Source organism: Limulus polyphemus, unplaced genomic scaffold (assembly GCF_000517525.1).
Source record: "Limulus polyphemus unplaced genomic scaffold, Limulus_polyphemus-2.1.2 Scaffold1195, whole genome shotgun sequence".
NCBI classification, from domain to species: Eukaryota; Metazoa; Arthropoda; class Merostomata; order Xiphosura; family Limulidae; genus Limulus; species Limulus polyphemus.
This window is the reverse complement of record NW_013666805.1, coordinates 256,208-268,680: the sequence shown is the minus strand read 5'-3', so window position 1 is coordinate 268,680 and position 12,473 is coordinate 256,208. Positions and strand designations below refer to the sequence as shown.

The window sequence follows — 12,473 nt, the reverse complement described above, 5'->3', positions numbered from 1 at the left end:
CTCAATTTTCAGACAGTGGAAGGATATGGGTCTGCAGAATGCCTCACCAAGAATTTTGGCTCAACAGATTGCAGCCAACTGTGAAGCATGGTGGTTTCAACGTGATGGTTTGGGGAGCTGTTTGGGTTGGTGGGAGATCGAGCTTAGTGGAGTGCATTGGCAACATAAATTTTGTGAAATATGTCGAAATATTGGAGGAAGGACTCTTGCCACTTTATTCCTCGGGTTTCGTGGACAAGAACACAACGTTGTTCCAAGAAGATGGAGCACCGTGTCACAATACTAGAAACACCCAAAGAAGAAAATGGTATCCGGAAGTTGCCCTGGCCGAACCAATATCCTGACATGAACACCATCGAAAGCCTCTGGGCCATACTCGACCGGCAAGTCAAGAAACAACCAAAAAAACCAACTTCGAAGAGCGATCTACTCCAAGTTTTGAAGCAAGAGTGGGCGAAAATCCCACAATCTAAAATTGACGAGATGATTCTCACGATGCCCCAAAGGATCAACGAACTCCATGAAGCAAAAGGATGATCTACTAGATATTAATTAACTTATTAATATATCAATTCATGTGAATATGACTGAAAAATTTCATTTTTCCTGAAAAGGTGGTGTCTATTTACTTGTGACCATGCTGTGTATATATTGTCACTTTATAATGATCTAAGTGTACTATCTAATATTCTAAGTGTATTTTCAAACAATCTAAATGTGCTGTCTAATTACCTAAATGTATTTTCTAATGATTTAAGTGATTGGACACACTAAACAACTTGTTTGCTTCAAACACAACCCACTGTTAATTGATTCACTGCATAAGTTTAAAAGTAACCTGGTTTTGTTTACTTACGATAACACTGGATGGATGGGTCTCCCCAGTGGTTGGATTCACACTCGTTACATCTCCTTCCTCCACGACCAGCTCTACAGTGACACTGGCCATCAAACTAAGTAATCAGATGATTAACAACAGTTCAAACTGACATTCCAGGGTGATTGGATATGAACAGTTATCATATATGCTAAAAACTTACTTATCACCTATTATATATGTATAAAATAACAACATAAACATTATGCAAGCTAAAGTTAACATTTTTCTACAGTTAAAATGGATTTCCAACAGATATCTCTACTCACATAATAACTTTCCTCAATTTGTACTGCCCTCTATATGTGCAATTTTCACTTGCCACAAGCCTTGATGCTCCCACCTAACATCATGTGTTTACACATGTTATAGCTGCATTGTACCATGCAAATATATATTAGGTCATCAAGAAATTAATATCGCTTTTTGGAACACTTTCATTAACCACCCTCTAAAAAACGTACATCATGTATAATAGTTAAACGAACCACCTAAAAGTCACGTTAGTGTAGCCTATATAATGTGTAAAGTTTAGTATACTCTAATACCTTACAGTGATGGCACATGATGAGACACATTCACATGTAATGCTGTTTGAATACAAGAAGGAAAACAATGCCTCTGTAGCCACAAAGAATATCATGGAAGTTTATGGAAATGTTTTGAACACTTGTAAGTGTCAACAACGGTTTAGTAATTTCGTTCAGGTTACTTTAGTCTTAAAAACTGTGATGGCAGGGGCTGACATGTTGGCAGTGATATTGATGCTCTGAAGATGCTTGTTGAGTCTAACCCAATGCAATACACTCGTGAAGTGGCCCTGAAATTCCATGTCTCTCATGAAACGATATGCAAACATCTAAGGAATATGGGAAAACTCCATACAGAATTTGTTTGTGGGCCTCACAAACTCTCCAATGATCATCGTTTCCAATGTGTGAACGTTGCTTCATCTTTTTTTTTGGTGCATGATGCACATGAACCATTTTTGGACAAAATTGTCACCGGTGATGAAAAATGGATTCTCTATGCGAATATTAAAAGCCAAAAACAATGGCTCAGTCCTAGATAAATACCACTTCTGTCCCCAAAACCTGGACCTCATCCGCAGAAAATGATGCATTGCATTTGGTGGGACATCAAAGGAGTAATTCATTTTGAACTCTTCAATCCACAGCGAACTGTCAATGCAGAGATCTATAGTCAGCAACTGGAACGTTTAAATCAAGCCCTTCATCAGAAATGCCCTTCACTCGTCAATTCTCCACAACAATGCACGTTCACATGTGGCACGTTTGACGCAACACAAGATTATGTAGTTGGGTTGGGAAGTTCTCCCTCACCCACCATATATTCTCCAGATATGGCACCATCAGATTACCATCGTTTTTGTTTGCTGCAACATCATCTTAATGCGAAAACGTATGCACATGTGGAAGGTGTTAAAAAGGACATCGACATGTTTTTGCTTCAAAGTCAAGTGATTTCTTTAATTAGGGCATTAACAACCTGATTATTAGGTAAGCATCATCGATAAGAATGGAGACTATTTGATTTAATGAATGTTTTGTTTTGATATACAAGTTTTTCTGGTTTTTCGTCTAAAAAGTGACATTAATTTCTTGATGGCCTAATACACACACACACACACACACACACATATATATATATATATATATATAGATATATATGTTTGTGTGTAGTAAAAAATAACAACGGCCTAATATAATCCATGGAAAAATGTCTCATGACACTCTCTACCTTTGTCAATGTGCCCTCTATCCTGATACTGTATATAAGCACCTCCTTGTCACTTTTTCAACACTGATCCAATTTGTAGTGTCTAACACCAGCTCTCAGAATGGAGGAAGGGTGAGGAAATATGAGAAGGAGGTAAGTGTTATTGGAAATACATATTTGATTTAAGAAAATGTTAACTTCCAAAACATACTTGCATCCAACACACTACAGCTGGAATCCCACATTGATAAGGTGGAGGGCCAGTGAGGGCATTATCCATACAGAATGCGTTTACATAGGTCGTGGTCATACTACATACCAACAGAAGATTAGTACACTAGTGAGGGAACCACACTACATCCAAATCAGGCATGTTCTTCACCCAGAACCTAAATCATGCACTGCAGGTGGAATTTGACGTGATCCATCATCACCATTGGCCAGCCCCCAACCAGGTAGCCGAGGTCACACTACTCTGAGTTGGAATTGTAGGGCCATAGCCTCTAAATCCCACGTCGGTGGCTAGGGCATTTGGACCACAATAGATAGATTTGTGAGTGGAATCCAACCTGTAGCTATAGAGTGATGTGTTTCGAGCCAATGGAATCACCAAGAGAAGGTAAGCAACACTGAAGTGGACAAACCCTCTCCTCAACCTGATGATGTCTGAAAGGCAATAGCCCAAACTCAGAATGATGGAATTCTATATGCCATACTTAACATGAGGAAACAGAACTCATGTGGACAGGAACTAAAAACACTCATCCTTCCTCCCCAACTGTATGGGCAATTGCCCCCAGAATTATGGGGATAATGTGGTACAAACATAGCCCAACCAACGACCCAAGATGGGATCACTCTGCATTCGGAATTACGAGGAGACAACGGATCCTCTTCCATGAACAATGTACTGAACCATTATTGATTAAAAATAAGGGACACACTCAACTCAATCAAATAGCTGAGCATCAAATCTGACTGGTATTACGACTAGGCTCCCATGTAAGCTGGTGCCACTCCTACTGATATCTGAAAAACAACAACTTCGCCTTCTTTTCTAAGAGTGGAGGAAAGTCACTCAAATACTCTGGACGAATAACCTCTGTCCACCACCACAGTAACTATGAATGGTAAGGACTCTATAGCTCCACTAGTAGAATACGGGGTGGGGGAGGTAATGCGTGCTGAGGAGTCCTGAGGAGCAATGCTCTGGAAACAGTGCAATAGGTGAACCAAGTTCCCTACATTTTTGCAAACAAACTAACCAATTTATGCAATCCATTGATTGGTAGGGATGGGCAGGATCCCCTTATGCTTTACTCATGATAGTCCATGAGTGGTGGTCCAACATAGTAAAGTAATACCACCTGGTCTGCCTCTAATTGGTCTGATGGAACACCTCATTTCTATAGAGCCTGTTGAAACCTAGATAACATATATTGTGTTAGTGGTTGGTAGTGTAGATTTGGTTTGATAAAATCCCACCTGACTGAGCAACACTCCCCACAGAATGGGATCCTGTGAAAAAGAGGTAAGAGACCTTGAAAAGGAAAGAAGAGACAAGAATAGTAATGAAAATACTCACTTCTTTCTATAATCTAGTAGATGTGGCTAATATAGGTACGGGGATAGTGGAAACCCTCAGAGGAAGATATTGCCAGATCATGTAAATAATGTGAGACAAAAGTATTGGAGAGTCCACATACCAGCCCACACAGTGTCCTCCAGTGGGCAGTTCAACTAGAAATGTGATAAATCTGATCAGACATGACCCACAGAAGTCTCCTCCCCTCCAAAGAGACCCCAAAATAAGCAATATGGATCAAATTTCGTATCAACCCCGTCAAAGTAACAGGGGATAAATCCTGGGAAACTGAAAGGTCACAATGAATAAAAAGTAATTGTCTAGCACCCCTAAACGTTTTAGTGTGGGCAACATAACACTTCAAGGCCCTCACTGGAAATTACAAATGATTGGAATCCCATCACTCATAGAGGTGAGATATAGCAGTCAAATGAATCAGTGAAAATGATTTATCCCCTTCCCTGACTGCCAATGTCTTAGGCAAGAAGGACCTGTCCATGTACAGAAGAATGTAGGTAGAATGTCCACAGGCCAGCAGCAACAAAAATAAACCTTAAGGGAAAGATGATACATGAGGCTAGGGACTCAAATGGATGTCGAGAAAGAACATGTAACACCACCTTTATATCCCAGTTAGGAAACTGAAATAGCTGTTTGGAAGAAAGGACCCAAAGAGACTTGAGGAAGCCAGAGAGCACTAGGGACTCAAAGAATTTCTGTCTCTTTGAGTAACCAAAGGAATAAGGTCGCCTTACATAGGGTAATTGTTGAAGATGCAAAACCCTTGTCAAAAAGCCAGGTCAAAAACCGAGCTATGGTTAGCATGTCTGGACAAAGTGGGTTCAACCTCCTTGCAATACACCACTGTTGATATGTGTGTCATTTTTGTTGATAAATACCCATTGTGGGATGATGCAGAGATTGAGACAGGTACATGACAACCTTAGAAGTTAAACCCTGACACCATGCAAAGAACCTCATAACCTCCAATTGAGTGTGGTAGAAAAAACTGGAGCAAGCAAGAAAAAATCAAACCAAGCTTAGATGGGCAAAGGAAAAGAAATCCTAGTAGTTCAGTAATAGCTGTAGTGTGTGTGAGGAGGTAAGTATGTTTTGAAATTGGGACTTGATGAACATCTGTGCTAGCAACTTGAAGCACTATCCAAAAACTTCCTAGACAGGTGCAGCCTATGGCATCTTTCAAATATATTTGCCTCTGTTGAAACTTTTTCTCTCGAGCAACATGGTGATAATAAGTGAAAACTTGAAATAAATGGTGCTACCACTACATACTAATAAAATCTTAATTAAAACAATGTTAACACTACATATTAATAAAACCTTAATTAAAACAGTACTATCACTACATAGTAATAAACCTTTAATTAAAACAGTGTTACGACTACATAGTAACAAACTTTTAATTAAAACAGTGTTACGACTACATAGTAACAAACCTTTAATTAAAATGGTGTTACCAAAAAAATTTATAAACCTTAACTTAAATGGTATTACCACAACACAGTGATAAACCCTTAATTTAAATGGTGTTGACCACAACATAGTAATAACATATAACTGCAGTAGGAAAACTTAAATATACATTCCACTACTTTATATACCTCATTGCATTGTGAATCATAGGACCCCAGAGGATCACAGTTGCATTCTTTACATCCATGACCACTTGCCAAATTCCAGTGATTGGGTGCACACTCATCACATGACTGACCGACTACGTTTGGAAGACAATGGCACTGGCCTGTAATTTTATCACAAGTTCCAGCAGCAAGATTTGTACCCAGTCTGTTACAAATACATTCTAGAGAATAATAACAATAAAACATAGCATTTTTATTCTTCCATAGGATTTAAGAAGAAACATCAGCATACCTATTTAGTCAAAAAACAACAAAAGAAGAGAAGAATAAAATGGAATTAGGGTCTTCAAAGGAGACTTTTATGTAAATATTTTATATAGGAGTTGAGTAAAAAAAATCAAACAACAAACTGGGGCATAATGCGAAATAAAAAATTGAAATAACAAACACAGCATTCCATGGAAGTGTAGGGTAAAAAATTAGCAACATACTGTTACAACAGTGGAAGTTACGTGATGCAGCTGGCATGTGACGCTGCTGGCATAATGAGTTTCGCAAATGATCAAGTGTGTTGGAGATGCCCTCTTCATTAGTATATAAGCCTGGCAGAGAAAGCCAGCAGGGACGATTTATATGAAGAGGGAGCAGTAATTACTTTGAGTTTTGAGCTAGTGAGCCGTAAAGTGTGTGTTTTGCACTGGCCAAGAGCGAAGTAATCGAGATTGAGAATCGCTGTGATTTATAGCATGTATTATAAAAGTTGTTAAGTTTAAAGTGACGAGAAATGTACTGATTGTGGAACTACTGTGTACTAAAAGTTTGTAGTGAGGAAGAATAAACTGGTTTAATCAAGAAAGAACTTGTATTGCTGAAGATCCTCAGAAAGAATTTCTACCGGAAACAAACTAACAAGCAGATACGTAACAATACTTAGACTTAATATCAAATGAAGGATTATATCTGAATTTACAGTTCATCATTTTTTGTGAAATAAAGGAACAATATACTTAATGTATCAGATGAGGAATTATATCTGAATTTACAGTTTATGTTATGCTATAGAGTATTGTGTATACTAACTTTTATAAAGGCAGCTTTCATACATATTGAGGATATTTAATGTGTGTGTTCTAATAAGATCCAATTCTTATGCAGTGAAGCTATAACTGCTTTTTATTCTTTTAACAGTCTTGCCAGTTTTTGTCTGGAAGTAATTGAAAAGTAAGGAAATAATGGATTAATGCAATAACTTAGCAGGATCATTTCCAAACTTTACTAACCTCACTCTATACACAACACTGAAACATTTTAACAAAGAAAACTTTCTGAGCTTTTCATTCAATTTCACTAAAATATCTAGGCTGTTATTTTGCCTTTAACTGTCATTTTTTTCAATCTCATTTCTTTCACTTTTTAAGAGAACAGACAAAACTGAAATGGTACTTACCAATACACTGTTGTCTTGTAGCTATGCCATAAAACCCAGGCTTACAGTGCTCACAGTGAAATCCTTCTGTGTTAAACTGACAGTGTTGGCATTTTCCTGTCATGGCATCACAGTTTCCAGACAAGGTCTCATCAATGTTGTTGTTACATTCACACTTACGGCATTCACCACCAGGAGCATTTGGATTTCCAAAATAATTATTGGCACATCGATCACATCTTTTCCCTGTATGTATAATAAATATTAACTTCCAAACAAAGCAAGTTAAATACTCAGATTAAAGCTAAAATTAAACCTGGTAACGACTACAGCTAATTAAAATATATTTTTCTTCTGTTATTACTTATAAAGATTAGAATGCATTGTTTCATCATGTAAATACTTTTCTTATTAATCATATGTTTAGCTATAATCCCAATAATATCTCACAAAGTTTGAGCAGCTTAGGAAATGGTTAGTTCTAAATCAGTATATTAAACTAACAATGCAAAACCTTCTCTGTAATAAACATACAGTAAAAAATAGAATTGGAAAGGATTAGATATAATGAATATCTAACCAATACTGTGAAGAAAGTAACAAAAGAAATAACAGAGTGTACCTTACCTACAAAATACACAAACATTAGCTGTTGGCTTCAAGTACTGGGCCAATTTAATGTTCACTGAATAATGTAGCATCTTTAAATCTGTGTATAAATTAACCCTAAAAACATCTGGTGACCAATTAAACACCTCCAACTGCATAACAGATAATTCATTACTACACGTGTTACTGTTTAAGTGAAGAGTCAAGTAGCAGGACATTACTAATACTAAATCCAAAAACTAAAAACAATGAAGAAGCAAAATACTAAATCCTATATACAACTAAACAAATTCAATACAACTATTAGACACTAAGAAGATCAAACATTTGTCCTTAAAAAAATTACACATTACAATAAACGTCTTGCAGATATTTCACAGATATTCTATATTAACTATATTCAATATAAATGTGTACAAATTATAAGCATCTATCTTGTGTTCAACAGTGAAGTGTGAAGAAATGTAATGAAGATGGTGATAATTTCTGATGTTGCTTAACAGGCATGAGGATGAAATGATGGTGATGGTTTTTTGATGGAGTTTGCAGGGTCTGAAGATAAATAGATAGTGATGACTTTTGATGTAGTTTGAGGTATGTGGATGAAAAGATGGTGATGGTTTTTGATGTAGTTTGAGGTATGTGGATGAAAAGATGGTGATGGTTTTTGATGTAGTTTGAGGTATGTGGAAGAAAAGATGGTGGTGGTTTTTGATGTAGTTTGAGGTGTGTGGATGAAAAGATGGTGATGGTTTTTGATGTAGTTTGAGGTATGTGGATGAAAAGATGGTGATGGTTTTTGATGTAGTTTGAGGTATGAGGAAGAAAAGATGGTGGTGGTTTTTGATGTAGTTTGAGGTGTGTGGATGAAAAGATGGTGATGGTTTTTGATGTAGTTTGAGGTATGTGGATGAAAAGATGGTGTTGATTTTCATGTATCTTTGAAGGTGTATGGATAAAATAATGTACTTATAATTTTTGATTTAGCTTAGGGTTACAGAAAAGATGTAATAAATAGTTTCTTTTCTAAAAATATTAGAAATGTATTTCCATTCCAAAGTAACAACGTTTTTCCCCTTGAGCACTGATTATAATGTTAATTGTATGAAACATGAAAATTAATAATTTGTATTTTGAATTAAATGTTGGACCTTATTTAATAATTCTGGTAAGAATAATTAGAGAATTGCATGGGAACAGTCTTAGAGATTTCTTTCTCAGACTTACAATGGACAAAATTATATTCTTTGTTTCAAGTTTGATGCATTGTCCAACATTTTGCTAATTCTCATTTTGTATAACAAATACCTGCATATCCAAGACTGCAATCACAAACAACATTCTGGGTTCTAGGATCAAGGTGGCACCCCTGGGCATGGCTTACTCTACTGCCTGGTTTTCCAAAACAAGGGCATGGTTTGCAAGACATTTCTATTCCAATTCTTGGATCACCATAGAAACCAGTTTCACACCTACAGCAGAAATAATGATATACATACAAATTTGGGAAGCTAAGTGGAACAGTTCATCAATACAAATTATTTTTTATAATTTCACTTCACTGGAAAGAAAATGTTCTAATATGTTGTACTTACTCATCTTCAAGTTGGTAAATTTCTAACAAAATTCAATGTTCTTATATGGTGTGCTTACTCATCTTCGAGTTGGTAAATTTCTAATGAAATTCGGAGTTCTAATAAGTTGTACTTACTCATCTTCAAGTTGGTGAATTTTTAATGAAATTCAGTGTTCTAATAAGTTGTACTTACTCATCTTTATATTGGTGAATTTCTAATGAAATTCAGTGTTACAATAAGTTATACTAGCTAGTTTAAAAGTTCTTAAATTTCTATTTAAGTATCCAATAAGTTGTACTTACTCATCTTCAAGTTGGTGAATTTCTAAAAATTCATTTGTATGAAATTTATACAATAAGAATACTTACAAGCATCATAACTATGTAAAAGACTGATTATGAATACAACTAAGATTCTTTCTACCTGTAACTAAGTAACTTTCAATAATAAACAAATTAAAAATACAACTAAGATTATAGACTAGGCTAGTAATTAACAATTATCAAAAGCAGTCTATCCCTTAAAAAAATGCTCTTTAGTTTGATTACAACAGAGACTATAAATTATTAGACCTTTAGCATACTTTTTAAAGTGATAAATTAGGAAACCAAACACACTGTAAAAAACTTCATACTATCTTTGTTTACAAACCTTCCTGCATTATAAAAAATGTAATTCAACTAAGTAAACCACTGATTTTTGTAGAGTATTTTCTACTCAGATTAATGCGACCATAACAGAAACAGTCTTACTTGTCACACTTTGGACCTGCTGTAAAATCTCGACAATCAATACAAAAGCCTGTTCTTGGATCACAGGTGTCAGCATGGCCATTACAGTCACACCGTTGGCAGTTTGGGTAGTTCCAATAGCCAGGCTGACATTCATCACATTTTTGTCCATAAGTATTTGGCTGGCACTTGCACTGGCCAGTTTCAGTGTCACAGAGATTATCCAAGGAACCAATATTGTGGCAATCACAAGCTGAAAAAGTTGAATAAATTTGATTCAACAATTTCACACAAACTTTTCAAAAAAAATTCACACCAAAAATGTGAACAATGAATTCTTTAACATATTGTAGTGTTTCTTTGACATCTTTTCACATTTTCAGTAAATATCTTTAATTCAAATTAATAAAGAATATGCTACTTCAAACCTACAGTTTTTAACATGCAGTCCACAAGTCAATGAGACTGAATTTTGGGGATTGAGCGGGCCACAATTTTAGCTATTCAAATGAGAACTAAAAGAAAATGTACTTCAATAAAGGGCTCAATCTATTAACCAAAAAAAAAAAAGAAAACATATTACTGTCAAAAGAATTCTCCTCTTAATAGTGTTTAGCCATGAAGATGCAGAGTTTAGAATTTGACCAGAATATGCTCCTCTTTCACAAAATAGAAGTGTTTACTTCAGGCAGGTACTGCACTTAGACAATTTACAGTGGCAAGTAAGCTTTGTCTGGTCCTTCCTCGGTCACACCTATCAACAGAATTCATAAACACCATGGAGAAAATGGCTTGATAGAGCTTAGAATCCAGGCGTTGTGTTGCACAACATGCGTTGCCGCTACTGTGTTTTGTGTGGGATTTTGGAGTGGGGTATGGGTTTTTACACTCTCATAACCTGGACACTAACATGAATTCAACCATGCTGGTGGGAAATTCAGGTTCCAGATAGTGTAAGGAGTTCAAATATCTATTCATAATTAAGAACGGGAGAGTGCTAAAGAGATTTATTCAGGAATCAATCCACATAAAATGTCTCCTTGATATGCAGACTGGATGTTGAATGGAGATTTTCACTTTTAATTAATAGTCAGTACAGATATTAAATTTTAAGCAATAAAACCTATACTTCTTCAGTCAAAATATTTGGATTACCGGAACTTAAACTCCTTTAGTCCAAAGTTCTGACTTGAAAGAACCTTCTTCAGACCAATTTTTTGTATGCAAGAATTTCAATCCATTCCACTATAACTGGACTTAATTTTTAGATTCAATAAATCTCAGAATATTTTCTACAGTTTATTAATTAGATGGCATTCAGAATACATTTGAATAACTTTCCAATCTAACAAATTCAAACCCTTAAAACAGGGTTCTGATTTACTAAACCATCAGAATGCTTTAGTAAAATGTACTATTTATGAGTACTAGTAATGACATCCACTACCATTTTGTGTAACACTCAATTAAATTCAAAGTACCATCTAGGATCAGTAAGTTTTATATCAGGAACACCACCTTGTTTTATCGTTACTATTTTCTGGTGTGAAGTAGTCAACGTTTTCTCCTTGGAAGAGATTAAAGCCATATCAATGTCTTCAAGTGCCAGCTTTTATCAGAGTATAGAATCCCTTAGGTACTTTAGATATACAAAGAAGCATTCAGGAAAGGGAACATGGAAAAAATGTAGAATTCCTTAGAAACTTTATATACACAACCAAGCATTTGAGACAATATCTGGAACAAAATGCAGAATCACTTTAAAACATTAGGTATACAACTAAGCATTTAGATAAAGGAGTATGACCACATTTTATAAAAAACAAAATCAGAAACAGCAATGCAGCAAAAGAAACTTACCCCTGCATCCAGCGGGTCCAAATCCAAAGGTTCCTGGGGCACAGCGGTCACATCTTTGACCTACAACATGTTTCTTGCACTTACATTGACCTCCTACTTGTTCACATGTGTTACTAAGTGATCCACTTGGGTCACAAGAACATTCTGTAATGTACAAGAACTTTGCTGAAATCTTCATTGACAGAGGTTACAAACCAATATATGATCCAGTTGGGTCACATGATTGTAGCATAAACCCTAACTTATGAGTAGGTTTTGGCCCCTAGGTGATGGTAATGTAAACCATACATTATGAGGGGATTTTTACCACTACTAGGTGATGGTAATGTAAACCATAAGCTATGAGGGGATTTTTACCACTACTAGGTGTTGATAGTGTAAACCATAAGCTATGAGGAGATTTTTACCACCACTAGGTGATGATAGTGTAAACCATAAGCTATGAGGAGATTTTTACCACTACTAGG

General features: G+C 35.9%; 1 protein-coding gene across 3 annotated transcripts in view; it reads right to left on the bottom strand.

Moving 5' to 3' along the window:
* The window catches only part of LOC106462546 (laminin subunit beta-1-like), a 127,033-nt gene that overhangs the window by 30,423 nt on the left and 84,137 nt on the right, over positions 1-12,473 (bottom strand). For all 3 annotated transcript variants that reach the window (XM_013922482.2, XM_013922483.2, XM_022389847.1), the window contains 6 exons: positions 12,007-12,150; positions 10,168-10,399; positions 9,147-9,310; positions 7,251-7,475; positions 5,825-6,024; positions 857-953 (listed from right to left, as the gene is read on the bottom strand). In XM_013922482.2, the coding sequence (XP_013777936.1) occupies positions 857-953; positions 5,825-6,024; positions 7,251-7,475; positions 9,147-9,310; positions 10,168-10,399; positions 12,007-12,150 (1,062 nt within the window). The remainder of the gene's footprint in view (positions 1-856; positions 954-5,824; positions 6,025-7,250; positions 7,476-9,146; positions 9,311-10,167; positions 10,400-12,006; positions 12,151-12,473) is intronic.